This window comes from Triturus cristatus, chromosome 9, assembly GCF_964204655.1.
Source record: "Triturus cristatus chromosome 9, aTriCri1.1, whole genome shotgun sequence".
NCBI lineage: Eukaryota > Metazoa > Chordata > Amphibia > Caudata > Salamandridae > Triturus > Triturus cristatus.
Genome location: NC_140592.1, coordinates 460,029,998 through 460,057,234, shown reverse-complemented (window position 1 = coordinate 460,057,234; position 27,237 = coordinate 460,029,998). Strand labels below are relative to the sequence as shown.

At 44.7% G+C, this 27,237-nt stretch overlaps 1 protein-coding gene across 2 annotated transcripts in view; it reads right to left on the bottom strand.

The window, feature by feature from the left end:
- Positions 1-27,237, bottom strand: part of SPTBN4 (spectrin beta, non-erythrocytic 4) — a 1,597,753-nt gene that overhangs the window by 401,833 nt on the left and 1,168,683 nt on the right. For both annotated transcript variants that reach the window (XM_085625377.1, XM_085625378.1), the window contains one exon: positions 23,855-24,099. In XM_085625377.1, the coding sequence (XP_085481503.1) occupies positions 23,855-24,099 (245 nt within the window). The remainder of the gene's footprint in view (positions 1-23,854; positions 24,100-27,237) is intronic.

Below are 27,237 nucleotides of genomic sequence, written 5' to 3'. Positions count from 1 at the left end.
GTCGATGCTGTCGTCGACGGCGGAATTTTCTTAACATGTTTTTCCTCAGAGGGAACAGAAGAGGGCTCTTTGAAGTCCTTTTTTCTGTGAGGAGGAGAAGATAGAGGAACAGAGCTCAACTTCCTCACTGCAGTCTCTCCAGTAGAAAGTCCTTCCCTCTCCTTTACACCTCGGTGAGGAGATTTGTTTGGACTTGCCCTGTCAGACCCATGAGAGGTCATTTTAGAGGCTTTCCCAGGACGGTCTTCAGAAGAAGAAGGGTCAGATCCCTCCCTTTTTAGAGATCTTCTAGAAGACGCAGCTGATGAGGCCTCATCACTGTCGTCACTGGAGATAGGCTCCCTCCTGGATTTTAACTTCTGGAGCCAGGTCAGGAGACGACCCTCACGGTCCCTCAAGGTTTTGGTTGAAAAAGTAGGGCGTACCTTGCAATCCTTGGCCTTATGATCTGGATACAGGCAATAGATGCAGTCCTTGTGAGGGTCATCCACATAAAGCCCCTTTTTAGAGCAGGTGGCACAAGCTCTAAAAAGGCCTTTTTTCTCCTTCTCTGACATGTTGAATAAAGGTGAAGAACAAAGTTGAAGAAAGTCTCTTGAAAAACTCTAGGAATAGATGTAACAAGGAAAAAACTGAGAACAGCTCAGTGGAGACTCCCTAGCACAACGTGGGGTAGAAAAGCTGAGGGTCTGAGGTTCTCTCAGGAAGGTTCTACAGGGTGAGGCTAATCTGATTCGTGATGATTTTATTTGGTCTCTTTTACAAAAAGAGGTGGATATGTTACAAAACGAGAATGGGCCTAGGCCTAGTTTCTGATTTGTAGTGATTTGTTCTACTATTTTTATATATACCGGGGACTCCTATTTCGACGACGGTGATGGACTCGATTATAAGAGACTTGTTTGAATTCAATTCACTCGTATTAACTTATTAACATGAAATACTAATTGTGTCTTGTGACTAATCAATCACGCATTTCACAAACATAAAAGTTAAAGAAGCTTGCATATGTGTTTACTAACCATTAATACGGATAGCGGACTAAACGCAGCTGTAACAGGGAAAAACTTTACTGCGCATGCGGCAATTGCATCTATGCAATGTGACGTCTAACGGCTTGGAGGGAATTTCCTGAGCAGGAGCAGAACGCATTAACATGGCATCTTTAAGACCCACATGCACGGCATCTGCTTTGCTGTTTAGAAATTGCTTTATTTACTAAAAGCTAATACGGGGAAAGTACAAATAATTTAAGGGAAATAGAGTAGAGGTGGGTGGTATAAAGTGAAAGCATTTATTTTTTAATTAATATTTTCTCTCTTTGACCTTTTCATTAGTTCATATTTGGGCCTTCTTACCATGACATGAGTGATATGAATGAAAGTCGTCTGCGCATGTCCAACTGAGGTGCACCAGAACGGATGACACCATATTTGAATCGCTGCCAAGGCCACAGTCTGCTAAACCCAGGGAACTAGAAGTCGAGAGTTCAATCGTTTGTCATATGGACATTGTTGTCAATTTGTTGCAGATATGAATAAAATCCGAATGGGAAAGTTGAGCTTGAATAAAAATTAAGGGGATGGGTTTATAAACAAAGGACAATTTTATTAAAGTGCTATGCCATCATGGTGTGATGACCTAATGCCCCTTGCCTGTCCAATTAGAATTTGTATTTTTATGATATTGCAACTTTAGGGGGTGGTACATGAATCCCAAAAGGTATAATTGGGGTAGTTTAGTTAGTTAGAAGAGAGAAGCTAGTTTGAGAATGCGAGGATGCTTTGAGCCAGAGGTGCTGTTGGAGTGACGAGTGATGCTGATTAAGAACTGCACGCAGAATTCCTGCTTTAAGTGATTGATTAGAAAGAAGATGGCGGAAGAATCTCGAGGTGGAAGAGAGTGTCAGAGAGGGATGCGACGAGTTTGTCGGTTTTAGAGAGGTCCTCTATCCTGTCCTGAAGCCCTTGTCGCCTGTCGTGTCCCAGGGGACCCTTACCAGCTCTTTGGCCAGGGAGTTGGTCTTCACACCATCTTGGGTAATATCGAATTTCGTATATTTCTAATGTAATGCTCTCTCTATCCTCTCCTTTCTGAGCGAGAGTCATTGCATTGAATCTGACAGTGTATTTGATTAATTGAATCTTCCTTCCTTGATTGATGGTGTCTGTGGTGTGCATTTAAGATGGTTCACTCACATTTAAAATTAGATAAAGGTTTTTAAAACTTCCTGTGTCTGTGCTTATTTTTGAGTATAAAATCAAAGTGAAATTAAGGTTATGTGCATTTTCACCATCAACTAGTTCCAACTAATTTGGTCCATCGACCAAGTGGAAATAACTTATTGATCAGTGAAAGGTTAGTTAGGATGAACAACTAATCTTGAGAGATTAATCAACTCAAAACTTTTAGACTCCAGCGGTTTTACCAAGATATTGTGCGTGTATGGTTGATTGGACCCAGGTGAGTATATGGTACTGGAGTATCTGTTGTTGATGCGCCGCTGGATCAATGGGGAATCATTCAAGCATGGGAATCTATGAAAGTTCCAATACTGGAGTAATAATAGATTCCATAGTGCTGGCACTAAAATTGAAAAGCCTCCACCCACCATTTATACTCTGTGATAAGATGTGATGGGAGAATGGTATCCACGGATGCAGTGTCCACCACACTGAATAATGAAAACGTTATCGGCCTAAAAAGCAGGGAAAGCCATAGTATACAATGTGTTTGGGAATTAGGATGTCTCTAGAGTTGTTTAAATTAGGGTAAGTCTGCACTGCTTTATCTATGATTACTTGTTAAGCTTTTGTCATTGTTGTCCATCCTTTTTAACATGTACCTGGCTGTGCTGTGCGCTCTGGCTAATCACTTCACATGAACTCAGTGCCATTTTTATTCCAATAAGACCCACATCAGCAGCGGTGCTTAATTTGTAAAAGAGTAAGTGGCGGTGCCCAAAGTTTTGCTCCGAAGCCCTCAGATAACACTAGCCAATGTCACAGGTGTCCGAATATCAGGGCTGAGTAGTCTTGATTCTTCTCCAGCCTGTTTCATCCATTACCAGAAACTCCCTGTTTCATTATCTCACCATTCAGGTTCCTTTTAATCTTTGTTTACTCTTTGTCACCGTTTTTCTGGCTTTCTCTTCCCTCCTTTTTCCCTCTTTGGTGTTTTTCTCACTTTTGCTCTAAGTCAAAGTCTGTTAAGAAAAATATGCTGGCCCCCAAATATGAGTAACAGTGGGTACCACCTACAACCACTAGTTCAAATTAACAATGATCACCAGACAAATGAGAGGTTCAATACAAGACTGTAATGTCTGATTCAGACTGAGAAATGGATGAATGTCAACTGGCTTCAGGTTAATACCTTGAAAACTGAGCTGAAAATGTCCTTAGATAAAAAATGGACTTGCACACTCAGGACAAATATCCACGCTTCCACTCTTTTTAGAAAATCATTAAACTACACTATAGAGTTCTCTTTGAAACTAAAACTAGTGAATTTAGGGAAATCAGTATTATTCCACACTGCACAGACGTCAGTTGGGTCTGCCTATACAATGTAAAGAGCTCAAAATGACAAGGTAATGATGGTAGAGGCCCTAGTTAACCCCTTAACCGCCGTACTCTTTTGGTTAGGGTATATATAGTTTGTAGGTTATCCAAGAACCTAAGGTACCCTGAGTCAAAAACTGAGTTGCACAGTACAACGTTTTTTTATTGTGTACTATGTATAGACGAATTCATATGGTGAAAGATGCAGAGTGAAAGATAAGTATCAAGGTAACCTATGTATTTCTGAAATGGGCCCAATATATGGAGTTTAGGAGAAGTGGTTATTTGTACATCTCTGAATTTGTATGTGCCAAGGGAAACATATTTATTTTTCAAAATGTCTGTTGTACACACTGGCTAAAATTTGGAAGGTATAAGTGCAGAGAAAGAAAATTGATAATAACAAATATTCTACTATTTTATGCTCTCACGTCTTCTGATAAATATGGTACCTCACTTGGGTGGTTAGGCCTGGCACCAGCAAAAGGAAATGGCCTAAACCGCAGCATGGATACATTAAATTTTTCCTCTCAAAACTGGCCTGTTTTTGCAAAGTGGGTAGTTATTGATTTTGGGCACTAGCTCAGGGGGCAGCCAGGGAAACCTAGCAAACCTGCACTTTTTTTGAAACTAGAATCTGGGGGAATCCAGGGTGGGGTGACTTGTGTGCCTCTCATCAGGCTGTTTAACCCAGAATCCCTTGCAAACCTCAATCTTTGACTAAAAACAAATTTTCCTCACATTTCTGTGATAGAAAGTTCGAGAATTTGCAGACAGCCACAATCTTCCTTCCACTCAGCGTTCCCCCCAAGTCTTTCGATAAAAATGGTATGTCACTTGTGTGGGTACGTCTAGTGCCTGCGACACTGTAGACATCCCAAAACACAATATGGATACATCACAATTTTCCACTCAAAACTGACGTGTTGTTTGCAAAGTAGAGAGCTAAGGACGTTGGGGCACATGAATCAAGGTATGATTTTGCGAGTCCTTAATTGCGATTATTAAGAAATCGCAATTAAGGACTCACAAAAGCCTATGCATGTAGGAATCGCTATAAAAATAGCGATTCCTAAACATTCCGTAATTGTGAGTCGCAATTAAGGAATGGCTCCTAATTCATTACTATCGGCCCTGCAGGCCCATAGGAATGAATGGGAAATTGCATACGCAATTTGCGAGTACCAATAGGTACTTGCAAATTGCGCATGCAATTTCAAGGGTGAAAGGGTGTCAAAAGGACACCCTGTTGTACCCCTAGAATTGTGATGTGCACCCATGTTGTGCACACACATGCCCCAAGGGCATGTGTGTGTGCAACATGAAACTTTGAAAAATGCACTTTAGTGCATTTTTCAAAGTTTTTGCAAACTACCGACCAGTTCAATTCCTCGGTAATTTGCGGCCCCAAATAGCGAAATCGCTATTTAAAAGTGGTTATTGCATTGCATTTAAGGAATCGCAAATTGCAATTCCTTAAATGCAATCACAATTTGAGAAATCGCAATAAATTGAGATTTTTTAAATTGTGAGTGCCTTACACTTTGATGCATCGCAAAAGCCCTTTTTGCGGGCACAAACGGTAAATTTTTGCGAATCGCACCGTTTGCACTAGCAAAAAAGGTTGATGCATGTGCCTGTTTGATCTATAACTCAGGCAGCACCTAGGGAAACCCAGCAAACCTGCACATTTTTAAAAACTGGACACCTCGCGGAATCCAGGGAGGGGTGACTTGTGTGGCTCTCCCTTGAAGTTTGAACTTTGACAAAAAAAAAACATATTTTCCTCACATTTCTGTGATGGAAAGTTTGGGAATCTGCGAACAGCCACAAACATCCTTTCATCCAGCATTCCCTTAAGTCTTCTGATAAACATGGTATCTCACTTGTGTGGGTAAGCCAAGTGTCCGTGACAAGAAACAGCTCAAAACGCAACATGGATACATCACATTTTTCCACTCAAAATGGCCCTGTTTCTGCAAAGTGCATAGCTGTGGATTTTGGGCCCTAACTCAGGCAGCACCTAGGGAAAACTAACAAACCTGCCAATTTTTTTAAATTAGTCAACTAGGGAAGACCAGGGTGGTGTGCCCTGCTTGGATCCCTGGAGGTTGTTTTACCCCCAATGCCATGTGAACCACACATTTTGCCCGAAATCACATATTTCCATACATATCTGTGATGGAATCCACAGGAATCCCAAAAATTCCTACTACCCACCATTGCACAAATTATACCGATAAAAATGCTGCACCACTTGTGTGGCTGGACCTAGTGCCTGCAAAAGGAACGGATCAATCCAAAGTCAATAGGAGTCATTCCGTGTGGTCTCGCATTGAGGCAGGCACTTGGCCCAACCACACAAGTGGCGCAACATTTTTATTGGCATAAGTGGGGAAATGCGGGGTGGTAGGGATTTGGAGGATTCCTCCGGATTCAAGAAGTTTCCATCACAGAAATGTACGGAAAATGCATGATTTCAGGCAAGGTTAGCGGTTTGCAGGGCATTATGGGTAAGAAAAGCTTGTGGGATTCACGTAAGGCACACCACCCTGGAAACCCCTGGTTGTCTACTTTAAAAAAATGTCTAGGTTATCATAGGTGGCGGCAGAGCATGTCCCCAAATCCTCTAGGTGCCTTTATTGCTGATCTCTCCAAGTAGCACATTAGGGCCTTTTGTGTCAAGGTCTCTTGGCCCACCCACACAAGTGAGGTACCATTTTTATCAGGAGATCTGAGGGAACGCTGTGTGGTAGGAAATATGTCACTCCCCGCAGATTTCAGAAGTTTTCCTCACAGAAATGTGAAGAAAATAGGAGTTGTTTTGGTAAAAGTGTGAGGAATTCAGGGCATTGTGGGTAAGAAAATGGTGTGGGAAGCATGTGAAGCACACCACATTAGAGTACACCGGATGTCTAGTTTTCTGAACTGTCTGGGTCTGCTAGGAGTTTTTAGGTGCCCAAGCTCTAAAAGTTTACCCATTCACCATTGCAAGTGGGACGACATTGGGAGTTAACCACACTCTCTTGGCTCATATGTAAAAACAGCACCCAAAAGAATCAACAGTCCTCTTGCTTGCCAATGGGACGGTGTGCTTTGGAGCAGAAAGACTGTTGAGGTTTAAGGGGTGAGGGTGGGGCCTGATGTTAGGATGGGAAAGACCCACCACATTATTTTATTAAAAATATATATTTCTGCCTTACAGTGGGCTTTCTGCACCCCAGGGGGCAGGTTTGGAGTAACTCATCTTGGTGAGAGACCTAGTTATAGTCACATGAGGCAGGTTGATCTGGCAGTTGAGTAGTGGGAGGAGAGGAATTCCTCCTTTCGGAACTAGTGCCCTCACACACCCAGCAAGCTAGGTGTCATGCTTCATCATATGAGCCTGCTCCTCGTCGGGTCGGCGCTGCAATACCTGACGAGCACCCATAAAGGGGCTCTTTATCGGAGATCTTTTGTTCCTTGCCATTTGGTGCCGTGGGTGTGAGGACCCTAATGTGTTTGGATGCAGTAGTGAATAGGATGATTAAAACAGGTCAGGGGTCCTATGAAACCAACTTTATTCTAGCAGGGTCCCTGCCTGATTAAAAAAGGGGGGGAGAGGCGACTATCTGACTATAATGGGTCACGATAAGGGCACTCTACTCCTGGTGGGTCAACATGTTTCTCGCCTATTTGTCTGGGGGATCAGTGGCGATTCTTCAGGACCTTAATGTGAAACTTATCTACACCCAGTGGTACGGTGAGATCCTACCTACCACTTAGTGGATCAGTAGGAAATGTGCCAGCGAGTTCAATGGGCAACCTGCAGGGGAGATACAAAATTTCAAAAACAAGATAGGTCTTAAATACAACTGTGAACATATACTAGTGTTCTGCTGTCATACTTAGGTGGAGGTCACTGCTCTGGTGAGCAGAAGTGCCTGTTTGATAATACACATTGTATGTGCATACCAAGTGGTGTAAATCATATCAATCAAGCTAAAAACGTGGCACAAGTTAAAATCATGGTGCTGGTTAAAAACGGTGAAGAATTGGCTGAGTGTGTGTCCTCAGTTGTAACAGTGAGTCTACAGTCATAGAACTCACCTAGTCGTTATTTAGTAAGTGCCTCATCAATTCCAGCGGGCTCTGGACACATTGGAGATATGTGTCTAGATAATGTAAAAAGGGGTAAGCATTTCAGTGAGGCTCGTCATAAAACCTTCCTTCAAAGGTCTCTAAAAAGCCCCGTTATACAGAGGCCAGACAGTGGTGTTGAGCAAGGAGGGTTGGTGCGTCCGGTAGAGCACCCGTCCTGCTTTTGTAGAGAAATGGTCCCTATCGCGGTTCCGGTTTCCAGAAAAAACAGCTACAACTCCCACAGGTCGTCAGGGGTCCCAAGCATGTATGGGTTGTCTCTCTGGAGCTATGGAGTTGTGGTCATAATTACGGCGCCATGGTTGGATATAAAGGTACCTTTTTCTCACTAGGTAGGTACAGAGTCACTCATTAGTAGACTCGAACAAACATAGCCCCCACCGCTTACCTCTGCTGTCGCTGATACTCGGAGGAGTCTTAGAGAGTGTTCCATTGACTCACCTGGTTCAAGTAGAAACCGAGTGGTAGACCTACCCCGCACTGCTGGACCCGGGATGGTAGTTAGCTCTGAGAACGGGTCCTTCTTATACCTGCCGGTGTTCCTGCAGGTGCGGGGCGTGGGGAGCCAAATGGTTTCAGCTGTGTACTGGGTGTGTCACATGACGTTCAAGGACCGCCGGGAGAGATGGGGTAAAGCGTCGGCCATCTTAGAGTGTTGCGCTATTGACCAAGAGAGATGTGTGGCGGTTAGTATTCAGTCCAGGCTAATTATTTTCAAGGATAGCCACTCGATACGCTTACTGCATACGTTTTTATTGTTCAGTGTGGATAGCAAGCTAGTCATATAGGATGCAGGTTCGACGTTTTCTGCGGCGTTATGAGAAGGCAGAGTGTAGTGGAGTTACACGTCGGCCATCTTGGAGTGGTGCGACTGCCTATTACCAAGTGGGTTATTTTTTTATTAAAGCGGAAATAGGTAGGTTTACACGTCGGCCATATTGGAGTGGTGCGACTGCCTATTACCAAGAGGGTTGTTTTATTATTAAAGAGGAAATAGATAGCAGAGTGTTAAGGGTTTGGGGTTATTTTGGGCATGTCATGAATTACCCATTTTAACAGGTGAGAGTGTTTTTAATTGAAAGGAGTCAGTGAGTTTATTATTACATACTCCATTAGGCATGTGGAACAGAGAAGAGTTACAGTATGGTAGTGTGGCATGGTTCTTGTGCAATACGTGAGAAAATGCTCCCTCGGTGTGACTCATATCACCACATAGTCCTAGGTGTTAGTCCCTGCCATTAGTTAGTCGTTGGCAAGGGAACCCCAAGGAATCTCATCATTCAGCCCCTGCTGATCAGTATTAAGTCGGTTCACCCATCTTTGTTCAATCCTAAAAAGGGGCCCCTGTGTTGTCTGGAGGTGGGTTTCTAAGACTATCCACCGTAGACTGTCAAGGGAGTGTTTGAGTTCTTTGCAATGAGTGTATAGTTTCGTGGTTGTACATTGGCATTGAATGTTACTCTTGTGTTCTGTGATTCGAGTTTTGAGCATCCTCATAGTCATGCCTATATACATCATATCACAGGGGCACATCATCAAGTTCACGCATTGAGTGGTATTACAGTTGGTATGTTTCATGATTTTCCATGTAAAGGAGTCCGAAAGGGTTATCTCTTTTGTGGGTTTGGTCTGGGGACATACCAGACAGGAGCCACAAGGGTAGTGGCCCTGGACTGGCGGAAGGTGCCAAAGTGATCTCTGTTTATTTGGTCTTATTGCTTTCGGTCTTGTATGTATTAGCATGTCTTTCAGGTTTTTTGTTCTTTTGAAGGCAAATCGGGGTGTGGGAATTTGTAGAGACCCTGTGTTCAGAATTCCCCAATGCTTGTTGATGCCACCCTTTATCCGGTTGGAATCCGGTGTATAGGAGGTGACGCAGGTCAGTATGTCAGTAGGCTCTTTAGGAGTGACTTCTAATAGGGCCTCTCGAGGATTGTTCCTGGCTCTTTTCATTGATTGTGCCAACTGTCTTTGTGGGTACTGTCTCCTTATTAAGTTCTTTGCTAAGGATTCGGCCTTCATCTTGTAGTCACTGGAAGAACTACAGTTTCGCCTAATGCGAAGAAATTTACCAAATGGTAAATTATCTTTCAGGGCTAGTGGATGGTGGATGTTGTATAAGAGCAAACTATTACGATCAGTTGGTTTCTTATATATGGTGGTGCTTAGCTGACCGTCAGTGAGTTTTATGTTCAGGTCCAAGAAAGGTATGCTGGTGGATGAAATAGTGTGGGTGAAATTCAGAAATTAATTCTGGGTATTTATCCACCATCAAAATTTATTGCACGTGGTCATGTCTCCTTTCCATAGAATGAGTATGTTGTCTATAAACCTCTTACACAGTCTCAAATTTTCTGCATAGGGATTACTAGGGTGTAAGATGACACTCTCTTCAAATGCGGCCATGTAAAGGCAGGCTACACTAGGAGCAAACGTACTCCCCATAGAAGTCCCCTGAGACTGGTGGAAGAGTTGGGTTTTGCACTCGAAAAAGTTTTCTGTTAATGCCAAAGTGGCGCATTTGTACCCTTCTTCCTTTTGACAGTCTAGGGCATGTACGCTGGACCTTACCAAAAGCCCATTGTCCCCTCTCTTTGGAATAATTGGAGTAACTATACCATCTGCCCCTCGTGGGGCAGACAGACTTTTGCCCCATTTACTTGGGGCAGGGGCATGGCCATGCCCATGCTGGGCAGCCTCCAGTCCAATATTTTTAACAAAAAACATTCACAGCGGGTCTAGTGGACGTTTTACCTATATTAAAAAATAATGATTCCCAGTCGTCTAGTGGGCTCCTGGAGGGTAATCAGTGGAAATTATCCCAATCTGCTGCCCAGGGAGGCAGAAACACTGTTGCCACATTTAATTGGGGTAGGGAAAGCCATGCCTATGGTGGACAGTCAATACCACTTTAATTGAAGAAAGAAAATAGAGCTTTCCCTGGTGTCTAGTGGGTTTTCTGCCCTCTCAGGGGGGCAGAAAGACCATTGCCCTGTTTAGTTAGGGGGGAGCATACCCATGCTGGGCAGCTCCCACCCCTGTATTTGTATTGAGAAAAATCCCTGGAGTCTAGTGGGCTTTCTGCTCCCCGGGAGAGCAGATGGGGGCAATTCCCCCATCTGCCCACCAGGGAGGTAGACTGTTGACCCACTTAGTTGGGATGGGGCATAGCCATGCCCATGGTAGGCAGCACCTACCCCTATAATTGTTTTTAGACTTTCCCTGGCATCTAGGTTGCTTCCTGCCCTTCCTGGGTGGCAGATTGGGGGTAATTAAATACCATCTGTCCCCCTGTAGGGCAAAAGGACTGTTGCTACATTTACTTGGTGCGGAGGCAAGGCCATACCCATGCTGGGCAGTTCCCAGCCCTATAATAAAAAAAACCCTGTCATCTAATGGGCTTTCTGGTTGGTGGTAATTACACCAATCTGACACCAGCGGGGGGGATGGGGGGGGGGGGTTAAACACTCTTGCCCCAACTAACTGGGGTGGGGAAAGCTATGCCCGTGGTCGGCTGCCAACAACCATATTTAAAAAAATAAAATCTTTCCCTGGCATCTAGTGGGCTTTCTGTCCTCCCTTGGGGGGGGAAGGGGGGCACAGTTGCCCCACTTGCCCCCCACAGGGGGATGAAAGACTATTATCCCATTTCCTTGGGGGCAGGGGGGACATGGCCATACCCATATGGGCAGCTCCCACCCCTATATTAAAAAGAAACCATACCTAGCATCTAGTGGACTTTCAGATTGGGACATTTACCCTCATCTGCCCCCCAGGAGGAGGGAAGGAAGACTGTTGCCTCATTTATTCAGGGTGAGGGCATAGCCATGTCCATGCTAGGCAGCCCCTACCCGTGTATTTGTATTAAAACAAATCCATGGTGTCTAGTGGACTTTCTGCCCCACCCCCCAGGAGAGCAGATTGGGGGCAATTACCCCCATCTGCCCCCCCCCCACCCAGGTGGGGTCAATAGACTGTTATCCCATTTAGTTGGGGTGGGGGCATAGCCATGCCCATGGTCTGCGACCCCACCCCTATTTTATTTTAATACTTTACCTGCCGTCTAGTGGCTGTCTGCCCTTCCCAGTTGAATGGGACAACAGTGTTTCTGCCCTTCATGGGGGAAGATCGGGGTAATTCCCAATACTGGAGAACTAAAGTTACAGGTAAGTAACTTGTTTTCTTACTCCAGTATTGGAAGTTTCATAGATTCCCATGCTTGAATCAGAGTAGCTAGCAGTCATGAACACCTCTTTGCCTGTATCACTTTCAACAGAGATCAATAATGCATCAATAAGATTAAAGATTTGAAAAAACATACTGCATATGAATCAAATTCCCATATATGCATACAGAAATAACAAGAAGCAATCAATTTCATCAAAGAATGTGCGAAGAAGGTATGAAGGAAGAGGAAGGAGGGATGAGAGGGAAAGCTCACCACTTTTGGAAAGAGGTTACTCAGGACTGCTTGGCCCACTGCAGTGTCGCTGCGCGACGAAGAATCCAAGCAGTAATGTCTTGTGACGGTATGGATACTCTTTCATGTCGCTGCTCTGCAGATGTCCCGGATTGGTACCCCAGCAAAGAGGGCCACAGAAGAAGAGATCGTCCTTGTAGAGTGAGCGCGGACTTTCCCTTCAAGGGGCTTATCAGCTGCTTGATGACAATATTGGATAGAGCTGGAAATCCACCGTGCAATACCGTGTTCGGAAAGGGGAAATCCTTTACGAGGTGCGCTGTAAGCCACAAAGAGCTGAGGTGACTTTTTAAAATCCTTAGTTCTCTGAAGATAGAACTTCAGGTAACGCTGAATGTCCAATGAGTGAAGTGACCTCTCAGCCGGAGTTGTAGGTTGAGGGATAAAAGTTTTAAGTATCACAGGTTCATTCAGATGAAAGTCCGAAGGTACCTTCGGCATCAACTTGGTACGGAGTACTACCGTTTTATTTTTACAATGGAGAAAGGGCTCCTGAATGGTGAGTGCCTGCAACTCGCTGCCCCTTCTAGCTGATGTCAAGGCTAAAAGAAGGGCCACCTTCCAAGAGAGAAATGTAAAGTTTGCCTTATGTATAGGCTCGAAGGGATGTTTCATGAGCAGGGTCAGGACCAGATTACGGTACCACAGTGGTGGAGGAGGCTTCACTGGAGGGAAGACTCAAAAAAGACCCTTCATAAATTGCATAATTATCCTTGCTGACCAGAGCGAAGGGCCTGAGGATGTCCTTCTGAAGCGAGAGATGGCCGCGAGATGAACTTTAATAGATGAATGCGCCAGGCCCGCCTTAGCCAAGGAGAGGATGTAAGGAGGATTTCATACGCCGAGGAAGAGAAAGGGTGAACTCCTGATTTCCAGCACCAGTGACAAAACCTCTTCCATTTCATCTAGTAGGTTTTGTTTGCACTTTGAGCACGAGCCTGAGACAGGATGTCTACATTCTGCAGAGAGCTTTAAGTGGAGAAACCTCTGTGCTCAGGAGCCATGCTATTAATTGCAGGGATCGGGGATCCGGATGCAAAACTTGGCCCTGCGATATCGTCAGCAGTGATGGAATCGGTTTCAAAGGAACCGGATGCTCCAAGGATAGGAGAATCTCAGTGAACCAGTACTGACGAGGCCAAGACGGTGCTATTAGGATCGTTTCGCAGGGTTCCGATTTGAGCTTTCTGAGCAGCCTCGGGATCAGGGGAATGGGGGAAAAAGCGTAAACAAAGGCTCCTGACAACGCAATCGAAAACACCTTCCCCGAGGATCCCGGATGGTGATGCCAGCTTGTGTAGAACCGGCATTTCTTGTTCTCCGGTGTAGCAAAGAGATCTATGGCCGGTCTGCCCCATAGTCGAAAAATCTCCTCCAGAGTTCTCTGGTCCAGTTCCCATTCATGGCTGACTGACTTTAGTCTGCTTAGTGTGTCCGCTGTTCGTTGAGATTACCTGGAAGATGCTCTGCCTTTAGTGAGATTCCGTGTAGGATCGCCCATTCCTATACAGCTTGAGCTTCCGCCGACAGCAGACGAGATCTTGTGCTGCCCTGCTTGTTGATATAATGCATGGCGGTAGTATTGTCTGTTCTTATTAGAACCAACAAATCCTTTATTCTCGGGAGGAAAGCCTGTAGAGCTAGGAGAATTGCTCTGAGTTCCATAAGATTGATGTGCAATAGACGATGGTGGTGTAGACATCGACCACTTACCTGGAGGTCTTGCAAGACCGCTCCCAGCCCTCCAGAGATGCATCTGTGGTAATAATCTGAGGAGCTGGGGTGACAATGAAGGAGAGACCTTGGGAAATGTTCTCCTTGCGAGTCCACCATGAAGCGGCTTCTCTCATTGGCACAGTGATCCTGATCATGTCCTTGAAAGACCCTTCTACTTGGCACCACTGTAAATCCAGTTGTTCCTGAAGAGGACGCATCCATAACCTGCAGTGAGGAATTAGAGGAATGAAGGATGAATGGATCCCAGAAGGGACTTGTAGAGGCAAACTGAAAGTGACCTTCTTTTTTGAAGTAGATGGGCCATCGACATCAGTTTGACTTGTCTTTCCACTGACGGAAAAGCCTTGTTGAGGGATGTGTCCAATATGGCTGCCAGGAATTTGGCGTTCTTGGAAGGGCACAAATTTGACTTTTCTCTGTTGAGGGTAAGACCCAGACTTTTTTTCTTTTTTTTTTTTAAACATATTTTATTGAAATTGTTCAGTACCAATCAGGCAGAAGCCCGGCATAATCAAATTGACCACAAAATAGCAAAGAAATAGTGACATTGGAAATAACAGTGGGTACTGGTCGTATACAAAACATACGAGAAAAACCTAAGAACTGTACGCAGACATCTCCACATCCCAAACTAAGGCAGGGAAATTTCAAGAGACACTTGTGACCAAGAACAGGAAACAATATATCGTACAGTAGGGCCCACAAATCACACATGGGACTGTTCCTATGGGGATTGCGAGGGAAGAGGAGGGAGATCAATGCCACGTTAAGTATCCCACCGGGACCATATCTTTCTATGCTTTAAGGGACAGCCCCTCGCCTGGAACACCGCCTCCTCCGCACCCATACAGTTATCCAGCTCTTTTCGCCACTTCCCTACTGTCGGTGGTGAGGTTCCCTTCCATAACTGGGCTATGTCCCTCTGGGCAATCGTAAGGGCTAGGAACAATGGATGTTGCTTGTAGCGATTCCCTCCGATGTCCTCCGTACTAAGAAGCAGGAACAATCGGGGGTCAAAGGGCAGGTCCCAGGACAGCACCTCTCTAAGGCACGATGACACCCCGCACCAAAATGGCTGCAATGCTGAGCAGCTCCACACCATGTGGAGGAATGTCCCCTCCTCCCTATCGCAACACAGGCACATGGGGGATAGTACAACCCCCATCTCCCACAGCCGGACACGGTTATAATACACGGGATGCACATATTTGAACTGGATAAGACGGTATCTGAAGGCAACCGCAGCTCCCGAAGGCAAGCCTCCGCCCAGTCATCATCCGTCAGATCAGGGATATTGTCTTGCCACACCTTCCTTGTTCTATGTAATGTAGTGGTGGAGTGCGTCGTCAGTGTCTGATATATTTGTCTTACTTTGTGTGCACCAAGATCGCCCATGAGAAGGCGGCCCTCAAGTGGATGAAATTCAGGGAGGTCTGCAAAATTTACGAGCGCGGGGGCCAGAGCATGATACAATTGAAGGTACCTGTGGAACTGGTTTTTGTGGAGATGGAATTCCTCCTGTAATTGTTGAAAGGATTTAAGGACAGTGTCACGCATAATGTCACCTAATGTAGATATACCAATCTGATCCCACTGGCGGAACCCCTTCAGCGCAGCCACCTGATGCAGATAATTGCCGTGCCACAGAGGTGTCACCTGCGTCAACCGCATGTTCCATCCCATACGTCAGACGGTTTATCGCCACAACCTAATCATTGTTTGACAGCTGTGCGGTAAGAAGTTGAGCTTCTGCGCACTATAAAGTAAGCGCAGAAGGGGAGTCTTCTCCAAGGCAACATGTTCCAATGCGAATGCCGGGTCCGTAGATGAGTTGTACCACCAGTTGTTTATTATTAGAAGTTGGGCTGCCACATAATAGGAGTAGACATCGGCGGCAGCAATGCCCCCGCAATAGGTGGATTGTGCACATGTCTGTAGTGCCACCCGGACCAACCCGCCCCCATAAAAACGTATTTTGTATAGCATTGACTTGGGCAAACCACGCCCTTGGAATGTGGTGTGGAAAATTCTGTAGGCGGTACAGCATCTTGGGGAGTGAGACCATTAAGACCCAGACTTTTGAACAACTTTGTACAAGCTGCCACTGACCGCTCAGTTGCAGTCTTGTTAGAAGCCTTTAGCAACCAGTCGTCCAGGTAAAACTTTGTACAAGATGCCACTGACCTCTCGGCTGCAGTCTTGGTAGGAGCCTTTAGCAACCAGTCGTCCAGGTAAAACTTTGTACAAGCTGCCACTGACCTCTCGGCTGCAGTCTTGGTAGGAGCCTTTAGCAACCAGTCGTCCAGGTAAGGGAAAACTTGGTGCTGTTGTTTCCTAAGAAACAGGAGCCAGTATCTTCGTAAAGATCCCTGGTGCCAAGGGACTGGACAGCACCAGGGCTGAGAAGCTCTTCCTCAACACTGCCCTGATGGTGGCCAAGCAGGACATAGCGGCTCAATGGCTGAATTCAGACCCACCTACGATGGCGCACTGGTGCAGGGGAGTGGACTGGTGCGCGGCACAGTAACGGCCCCTATACGCAGCCAGAGGGTTCCCGCAAAAGTTTCATTGAATGTGGGGCAAATGGGTGGGGGTGGTGGAGGACTAAAGAGAAGGGGTTTCTATCATGCGAATGTGGACTGGAGCTGGACCATCATTACCTTCTGTATGCTTGTCAGCTGTACATGCGGATGTGATGTGTTTTCGTCTATATTTCATCTTGCATATTGTGCCCTTGATTGGTGGTGTTATTTTTGCTGCGATTTCATAAAATCAATAAAATTGGTTATAAAAAAAAAAGACCTATGGTGCCAACTCGAGGCCGAAGGGGAGGACATGAATTGAAAGTGGCTCTTGGCTACAGTAAAGCGAAGAAACTTCCTGTGGGATGGATGTATGGGAACATGAAAATATGCGTCCTCTAGGGCCAAAGTGGCTATGAAATCTCCTGAATTTAAAAGTCGAAATATGTCCTGCAAGGAGACCATTCGAAACGACTGTTTGATGAGATAGGTGTTGAGCTCCCTCAGATCTAGAATAGGGCACCACTTTTCTACAGTCTTCCGAACTAGAAAGAACCGGGAGTAGAAACCCTCTCCTCTTCTTGAGACAGGGACCAGTTCTATCGCCCCTTTCTGCAGCATCTGTTGGACCTCTAAGCACAGGAGACAAAGATGTTTTGTTACATTGGCGCAAGGGGACTTGGTTGGAGGAGGATGAACGAACTCCGTGTGGCTGAATGGATTATATTGAGGACCCAACGATCCGATGTTATCCGTTGCCAATCTTGGAAGTAATGTGATATCCTGCCCCCACAGGTGTTAAATGAGGGGGAGGAACAATAGACAGAGCCAGCACACCACTATTGACGCCTAGAGGAGTCCTTCCCCTGGCGTCCTGCTCTTCCTCTGTTTGACGATCATGAATATGACGAGGACTGACCCTACCTCTGGTTATACTGCGGGAGGTAAGATTGTGAGGCAGGCGTATACGAGGAGTAATGATATTGCTGGTAACCTCCTCTGTATGAGGGGAAAACCTCTGCCTCTTGCACCACGAAAGGGGACCTTGCGGTATTGAAGTGTCCCTAATGATCTCGCTGTGTCCGTATCTTTTTTAATGTCCTGAAGCGCATCGTGTATGTGCTTACCAAAGAGCGCTTCTCCATCAAAAGGAAGATCCAAAATCCTGTTCTGAACCTCAGGTCTAAACGAGGTCCCTCAAAGCCATCCCTGGCGACAAAGGACTGCCGCTCAAGCCAGGGAACGTAACGCAGTTGTTGCAATGTCCATCACCTCCGAGGAGGCCCTCGCTCCTTCCTGGAGAATCTTTTTTGCTTCGGCCTTGCTGTCATCAGGCAGCTGGTCTGGTAGGGAGAGAGGTCACACCACATTAGGCGGTCGTAGTGCCCCAAGATGGCTAAAGCATTAGCCACTTTGACGAGTAGACTTGACATCGATAAAAACCTTTTGCCAGCATTGTCCAAGCGTCTGCCTTCCTTATCCGGAGGTGTTGTTAGAGGCGCCGCTGGATTTTTTGATTTCCTCTGTGCTGCCTCAGATATCACTGAGTCTGGTTACGGCTGACTCGCCAGGCAGGCAGGGCTATCCTCCGGGGCTTTATATTTTTTCTCTAAACGAGGAAGCACTGGGACCACTGTAGCTGGGGTCTTCATAGTTTTGAGCCCCTCTTCCCAAACATGACCAACGATAGGAATTGATCTCACAGGCTTTTTAAAGGGCTCTTTAAAATCGTACAAGAAGCACTCAGACTGTACCGATGGCATAGGTAGATGGAACCTTTTAGCTGCCGTTTCCAACAAGTTATGGAAGCCACCTATGTCCCCAGGTGGAGACTCTACTGGCACCGGTGAAGGTGAAGCAAGAGTAGGAATAATATATTCATCCCATTCCCTGTATGGATCCGGGAAAACTGCATTTTCCTGGTTGTCATCCGAGGTATCATCCGAATAAGTGGAGTCGTCGGTGGTGGATCCACAATCAATTGCAGTGGTGGTGGTGGCAGCCGAGGGGTGGAAGGCCGTGCAGGTGGAACAGCGGGAGCTGAAACCTGTTCTTGAGCCGGAGATGGAGTTGGAAATCTTTTTATAGTCTGAGAGCATGAGCTGTAAGTCCGAAATCAAGGAGGATGGCATACAAATCATCTCCTCCTGGTAACCTCCGTCATAGCGCTGGGGATGATCATATTCCTGCTCTTCCCCATAACCATCTTCCGAATCTAGGTTTTGGCACTTAACGTGCAGTTCAGAAGGGCTATGTGCTTACCCATATGGACCTTCATCCCCTGAATCCTCCTCTTCTAGGAGGTGAGTAGGCAGCAGAGGTGTCACTTTGCTGGAGGAAGTGAGCTCAGGAGTAATGCAACGTTTTCTGATGATTACTTCAGAAATTTGTCCAGTCGACGAGGTGGTCGACGGTGTAGCAGACGATGTCGTCATCGTCGGTACCGTCGCCGATACCATCGTCATCACTGTTGACGCCGTTGCCGTTGTCGCTGTAGTCGCAGTCGTCACCACGGCTGTCGTCATTCTCGTCGAAGTCATCAACGATATCGTCGATAACTTTGCCATCACTGTTGATCCCACATCCGTCATCACTGGCGTCGACGATGAATGCTGCATCGTGGATGGTGAAGGCAAGGAAACTCTCGTCGATGGTCCCGTCGCCAGAGTAAGAGAAGATTGGACCTTTTCGCTGCGCGTCGACGAAGATAGTTTATTTGCCGATAGTGTCGTTGACCGCGTCGTCGACGGTGGAATTTTCTTAGCATGTTTTCCCTCAGAAGGTACAGAGGAGGGCTTTTTAAAATCTTTTTTTCTGTCAGGAGGAGAAGATGGAGGAACAGAACTCGACTTCCTCACTGTAGAATCTCCTGTAGAAAGTCCTTCCCTCTCAATTACACCTCAGTGAGAGGGATTTGCTTGGACTTTGCCAGTCAGACCTATGAGAGGTCTTTTTAGAGGCTTTCCCAGGACGTTCTTCAGAAGAAGAGGGGTCAGATCTCAACCTTTTCAGAGATCTCCTGGAAGCCAAAGCTGATGAGGCCTCATCACTCTCGTCACTGGATATTGGATCCCTCCTGGACTTAAGCTTTTGGAGCCCGGTCAGGAGACGTCCATCACAGTCTCTCAAGGTTTTGGTGGAAACCGTATGGCAAACCTTGCAATCTTTAGCCTAGTGATCTGGATAGAGGCAATAGATGCAGTCCTTGTGAGGGTAATCCACGTAAAGCCTTTTTTAGAGCAGGTGTCACAAGCTCTTAAAAGGCCTTTTTTCTCTTTCTCAGTCATGTTGACACGAAGCTGAAGAAGCTGTTGAAGAAAGCAGTTGAAAAACCCTAGGAGTAAAGGTAACAAGGAAAAAACTGAGAAGAGCTCAGTGGAAACTGCCTAGCATAACGTGCGGTAGAAAATCTGATGGGCTGAGGTTCTCTCAGGAGGGTTCTAGAGGGAGAGGCTGATCTGGTTGGTTGTTGATTTTGTTTGGTCTCTTTTACAAAATGAGGTGGATATGTTACAAAACTAGAATGGGCCTAGGCGTCGTTTCCATTTGGAATGATTTGTATTACTGTTTTTTTTAATATATACCGGGGACTCCCATCTCGACGACAGGGATTGATTTAAGCATGGGAATCTATGAAAGTTCCAATACTGGAGTAATGTGTATTTCGTTTTTCACTATTGAAAGGCTGTATGTCCCATAGTCTTATCATTTGGGCTGGGCTATAACATTTTACATGTGTAGCTTTCCATAGGGACAAGACAGAACAAGCATTGGCATAGCCAATAGGTCTCGCCTTTGGGACCTTATAAGTGTTTACTTATCCAGCACAATATCCTTGGTGCAACAACATCAAGTGCAGCATGGCTAAACACTTATAAGGTCCCAAAGGCGAGACCTATTGGCTATGCCAATGCTTGTTGTATTCTTCATGGGGTAATAGGACACAGCTCGACCTAAATTTGTCTCCAATTAAAATAAATAAAACCTGCGTGCGATTAGACTGTGGGTCTACAGGAAAGGAACAAGCAGAGAACTGATTGTGTTTGGTTTGAACTAGATATAAAAATGTAGGGCATAGATTCAAAATGACAAGTCGTCAGCATCCAGTGATCAGTGGAATGGTCACTCGCTGTACGCATGTTCCTAGTGTGGCTGCTTTCGCATTTAGGGGAGAACAGGCTGTTTATTGTTCGAAAGTAGAAGCAGATTAATGTCTCCGAGTGCAGTTCCTCATATGGGCACATTTGGGTGTTAAACATCAGTGACACGAAGACTAAATTGCCAAGTAAGTTTAAAGACAGATTCGAGATAGGGGAGGAATTAAGTCGTCGGTGAATCTAATGTTTTTGCCAAACACTTTGGCCTCATCTTAGATTGCGCTGATGCACGAGGCGGCCATTAGATCTCCCGGACCCAGTACCAATCTTTTGTCACCTTTCTTGCCCCTTTATCAAGCCCTTCAGGAAACAAAACCTCTGAAAGCATTCAATCAATAAAAAGATCAGTCAATATTATCTGTGAAAGAAACGGAACTTGCAGGCTCTGTTTGGAGAAGACTGTTTCTCTAAATGCTGTAGCATGGGCATCTTATCAGTAAGTGAGTGCGGTGGCACGAGAGTGATTGAGCGAGTGTAGATAACGTCACAGTAATTCGGGGCCCTGCAGAGACACACGGACCCTGAAGGGCAGAAAGCAGCTCGGCAATGCGGGAAAGGAGGAGTGACGAGCATTCTGATACCAGGTCTGGAGTCTGCCTTCCCCTTTAAGTATTTTTGCCTGCACTCAGGGGAGGGGACAAAGTTACATTTAGTAACAGAAGACGACAGTTTGGACGGGATCGGTGGTAGCGAGGGGCCGAGAGATAATGGGGGTTGTTTGAAAGGACACAAAAGACCTGATACGTAGAAGGAGAGAGGGTCTGCAAAAAGAAACAGAAACCAGTAAAATAAACATATGGCTTGGAAGCGCCCCACTTGCGCAGTGGCATGTCTCGCTGTTACGTTTGGACGGGTTCGGTGGTAGCAAGGGGCCGAGAGATAATGGGGGTTGCTTGAAAGGACACAGAGACCTGATACGTAGAAGGAGAGAGGGTCTGCAAAAAGAAACAGAAACCAGTAAAATAAGCATATGGCTTGGAAGCACCCCGCTTGCGCAGTGGCATGTCTCGCTGTTGCAGTTTGATTAGCTAGTAATGGGGAGGAGCGGGTGAGAGAGGGGAGGAAAGCCTGCCAGCCGTGGCCGTGCACAACATCGCGAACGCAAGCTGGAGGCCTGAAAAAAGCCATTAGTTAGCACTTCCAAAACCCGCTTACTAAAACTCTTGCCAGAGCAGCGCTAAAGCACTGGCTCAGGCGAGACCTAAAAATGGCATTTAGGCTCTCTGAACTCAGAATATAATAACGCACGTTTTGGTAAAAGTGGTTTTTAAATTATGTGTTTGAAAATGCCACTTTTAGAAAGTGGGCATTTTCTTACTTTACCATTTGTGTGCCTCTGGCTGTTTGTGTATTCAGTGTCTGGTGTTTGAGTGACAGGAGCTGGGGTTGTGCATTCACTCTAGACAGTCACTAGGGGAGTTGAGGTGTGTCCTGCCTTGACTGGGTGACTCATCACCGGGCTGAAGAGGCCGGGTCTACATTTAGAGTGGAGAGAGGAGTTTTGCTTCAACCTGAACAGGCTGTGTCTCCTTTTTCACAATGCTGTCTCCACCCCCTGTGGTCATACTGCACCAAGGAGGACAGGACTGGTTTGGACTGGGTTCAGAGACCCTTACAGCAAAGAGAAAAACGACAAAATGGGGTAGAAGTATTGCACCTACAACCCCAGGACTTTAGAATACTTCAAGAAACAAGAGGACCCTGCTAAGAAGAAAAGCAGAAGGATTGTGTGAGGAGTGCTGCCTTTTCTGTTTGAGGGGTTGGTTAGCCTGCAGTTATTGCTTCTGTCTGGGGTGGAGGAACAGGACTGACTCTTTTTGCCCTGCTGTGGTATCCTGCTTGGGAAGGAAATCTCCAAGGGCTTGTGTGTGCTGGCCTCCTTGTGGAAGTCTCAGAGATACAAAAGACTTCAGGAAAGATCTTACACAGGCAAGTGCTATCTGCAAACTACTTTCTAACAATATCTACCACCTGAATTTTTCATGATGACAAGGCACTGATTTCACACAGAGATGGGTCAGAGACACAATTCAATGATCACACAGATGAGACACAAATACACAGATGGGACACATATACGCAGTGAGTCAGATGGGATACAAGCCCAATCATTTCTGTTGCAGCATGAGCCAAGGTGAAATCCATGCGTAGGTAAGAGGAATGAGATGGCTTTAGGATCCAACCAGCTAGTTAACCCTTAAGGGGATCAAAATGCTCACTCTCAGAAAATAATTTAAGAAGGAACAAACCAACCAATGTCAGCCATAGTCCTATGATTGTTTGTGAAATGCTGTCCCTACATTGACTATTGGTATGTGAGAAGTAATCTTCTGCTTCTCCCTTGTTTATGTTAATTCACTATACAAAGACATTCAAGGAGAAAGCTCTTGTGCTATTAAATCTCCACTTAAATACTTATCATACATTAGATTGTTCTCAACAAATGTAAAAAGAATTACCATTCAAATATCCCTGCGCATCAGCAGTTTTTTACATTTATTGTGATATCCGTGTTATACGTTTTTTTGTTATTATGCATCCTCTGACTCGTTGAAATGGAGGTAATGAGATGTTGCAAATTTGAAAAACATATAAAGGCAATCTGAGAAAGACAGAAAGTCTGACTCCACTACCCTCCAGAGCAACGGATTAATAGCCCTATAATTCCAGGGAAAGTAGCTATATGTACAGCATGCTTCTTGTCACTTCAATGCTGTAAAGGTAGAAACTAAGCTCAGCATATAGAACTTCAATATCATACATTTGTATCTCAAAATTCCGATCACTGAGTAAACTCTGGTTCACACATGGGCCACAATTTATCCCCTAGCCTGTAATTATGGCCTAAATATATTTCAGAGTGGTCAGGTCCCAGGACATTTGAAAAGCAACACTTAGAGTCAGACATGCACTCCTACAGGAATGTACAGCTACCATTAGTGGAGAGCACATTTATGAGGCTTTAGCACAAAGTTTAAAATATTGTTTGCATTACTATTTCACCAAAATCTCCAATATTTTTCTTTTACGTTGCTATGACATTCTGCAAGAAATTACAATGCTACAACCTCTGCAAAAAAATAAGATAAAACCAATACATTTCCTGCCGAAAATTAAGGAAGTGTTGTAATATTCTGCAATATCTGGCAGACAATTGCATTGATTCATAGAAAACAGATTCTGTTAAGCTTGTCAAGGCCTTCCACCGGGGAATTGAAACACCTTTCCACAGTGACACCAAGCTGAAGAATATACCTGGGTTTCTCTGCTGCTTCAATCTGACAGATGATGCTCTCCATCCATGAGATAAGGTCCCTCACCATACCCAGAAACCGGATTTTGTCTGTAGTGGTAGTGATCTGTAGTCTGCAGTCCTCACAGGAGCTTAACAGTTCCTTCCATGAACGCATCACTTCCTGTTCTTTGGAGGCAATAGCGTCCGCATTCTCTCCAGCATACACCGTACGCAGCTGGGCTGCATTCTCTTGCAGCTGTCGCACCTGTAAAACCCCACAGGCTGTCATCAAATTATAAGGTGATCATTGTGACAATCATAGCTCTGGAAATTTCACAAGATTCTCCAACATCTGAAGTACGGAAGAACCAAAGAAATGCTCCAAAATCCACAGCAACATAATTTAATAAAGGAGAAGTCATGTCAAACTGCAAAAGAGGTCACAGTTGGGAGTAGTGGGGAAACATATCATGGCATAGTAATGGATGTGGTCTTCAGGAGAGTACTAAGGTGAGAACAAGGTTCAGTTACTGGTTGAGCAAAAGGATGCAAGCAATGCTGGTAAATGGAGTCAATTCAAAGCAAAGGAGTGCAACAACGGGGTTTTCTCAGGTTTGTGTTTGATTTAGTGTAATTTTTTGCCTTCATAAGTGAAATGTCTGAGAACCTCATAGAAACTGGTACAAAAAGAACTTCAACAACACCTGGCAAGGAGATCCAAGCATGCTGTATGATGTAGAAAAGCTGAAAGAGTGACCTTGGAGAAGAAGGCTTGGGATCAAGCCTATCAAGTGCAAAGTCATGTAAACTGAGCACGGAAATTCTATGAAACAGTTATAGAATGTCAACAAACAGGATAAGGTCTTGAGCATTTTTATCTAATGTCTACCCAGTGCATTAATAATGAGACAGAGCAACCAGGAGAGGTAGATACCTGCTGAGGTGAGCAGGGAGTGTTACCGTATGGAGGTCACCTTTCTGAAGAGATGATTACAGATGAAGACAGACTGGAGATCAGTAACCAAAATGGGTTATGTATTAATTCATAAGTCCTTTCAGGAGCAAACTATTAATATGAACATAAACAAAGTGTTGGGAAGGAGACAGCTAGACATGTTTTTAGAAGACAGTAGTCCTAGAGCTCTCGGTGACAATATGAGACTGGAGTGTGAGTTGGTAAGGAACTCGCCAGTGTTTCTTGGTGAAAACTAGATCCATATTTTTTTCCCACTTGTTGCATGAAATAAACGTTTTACTGATATGGTTCAGTCGGAAACAGTAAATGAACTAAGGTTGCTACAGGATGGCAATAGTGCTGAAAAGGAAAATTTGAACCTGCAGATCACATTAGGTTGGTGTAATAAGTGGGAAAACCTCATCACTGGATCAATATTTATATACTGTGGGACACTTAGATGCTTTAAGAGCCCATCTAGTAATATTCTAATATGAAGGTTGTGCTTGCTTGTTTTGCTCTCAGAGAGATACAGAGAAGAAACAGTCAAGCGTTTTTACAATAAGAATTTATTGTACCATAGTTCTTCTCATGTAGAATAAGTTCGCTGTTACAACTGTAACACAGTAGCAGAGATATAGAACCAGCAGAACAGTGAATAAAAAGGAATAGTATATTGTTTCCACGAGTCTGAGGTTCTTGTGTTCTGAGGTTACCAAAAACGAATCTCTCTGATAGCAGGAGATTCTAGTGGCACTGTGAGCTAGCTAATGCAAACCATAGGCTAACATATGCGGCAGGGGTGCACGGAGTCAGTCTGCCACCAGAACCACCGTATATGTTATCCGTAAACAGCGTAGGTCCTGCATGACAGGGTACTATTAGGACTGCACTACATGGTGCGGGAGGGTCGCTGTCTGCGCCACAGCAGACAGCGACAGCCCCACCCTGCTCTCAATTTTACTGACTGGCAGAGTGATCATGGGTATGCAAATGCCATGGCACTAGTAATGAGGCAGAGCGGTTTGGTCATATGGACACTACTGAGCACAACCTTTAGTCGTGACCTTGTTGGTCCAGTGAGACTAAACTGCGCACATCCTAAGAGTTGCAGTGTGAAAATGCTTAGAAGGTGTAAATGCGTAGAAAAGTTGATTAAACTGTTTGGCAACAGGAACACGGAAAAGTATGTGGTTGCCTTGATTGGTTAATAATTCATGCCCAAGGTTACAATAAATTCTCAAGAAGGCTTCTGAGAAAACATTTTAAAATAGGTTTTAATTTTTGGGGAGAAAGTATAGCAAAACTGACTGATGCTTGCAGAGCCTCATTTATATCTGGCAAATCACTCCCCATATCTTTTAGTTCATGGCTCAGGAGGAATTCCAGGGGAATAAAAGATTAATCACTTGTAGAATACCTAGAAAGACTCATCAGTGTAAAGGGCCTTTTTCTAAACTGCTTAAAAAAGATTTGGAAATGTGTTTGTGGTGTACCGTATTAGTTCTTAATAACTCTGATGACTGTATCACAGAGATCAAAACTGGTGACATGCTCTTTAGCCAGGTTTGATTCCAAGTGATCACTGCTGAAATATGTGATCTCTTTAGAGAATTGTCCTTGTTCAGCATTTGTTGAAGGTGGCGGAAACTGACACGAGTACAATGTCAGCTCAGGAAGAGAACAAGACAGAACTACAGACAACTGCTTAATCTACAGAGCACAAGGTATAACTTGAGGTCAGAGGCATACAAAATCTCCCCTAGAACAAACAAAATTACTATAAAAAAATCAAGTTTTAATTTAGCTATGTGGAAGGCTGTGGGGGTGGGTCATTCCTTAACTTACAAAAGCTGATATCCAATCAAGTCAATTGTAGGCCTTAGAAGTATAACCAATACAAATGTTTTTCCCTTGGACTTATTGTTAAAATCCAAACTTTTGATATATGGATGCTTAGTTATCAACACAACAACAATAGATATAACTTTGATTTTAAAAAAATAACCAATTATGCTCCATTCACAATATTTATAATCTCATAAATATTGAATCAAATATACATAAAACGCTAATGACCTTTGTATATATAGTTTAACACCACTGGACCAGATACATCATCAAAACAAATTGGTCCAAAATTAACATAAAAAAGAACTGTATAAAATCAAAAACAACTGTATACAATCAAAATACCAAAAGAGTTACTGCGTCACCGCAGCATTTCGGTGGCTCCTTGACCTTTATTCCACCTTTTTCAGGGCCAGTAACAATTAAAACTAGGAGATAACATAAAACATATCTTTCCATAAAAACAGTTGTTAAACAGACTATATAAACACATATGGTTGGGCATACAATGTTCTTACTCAAATTCTTTTATATATACACCAAATATTAAAAGAAAAAGACATGATTATCATCATGGTGTATCTTTAGTCATGTTCT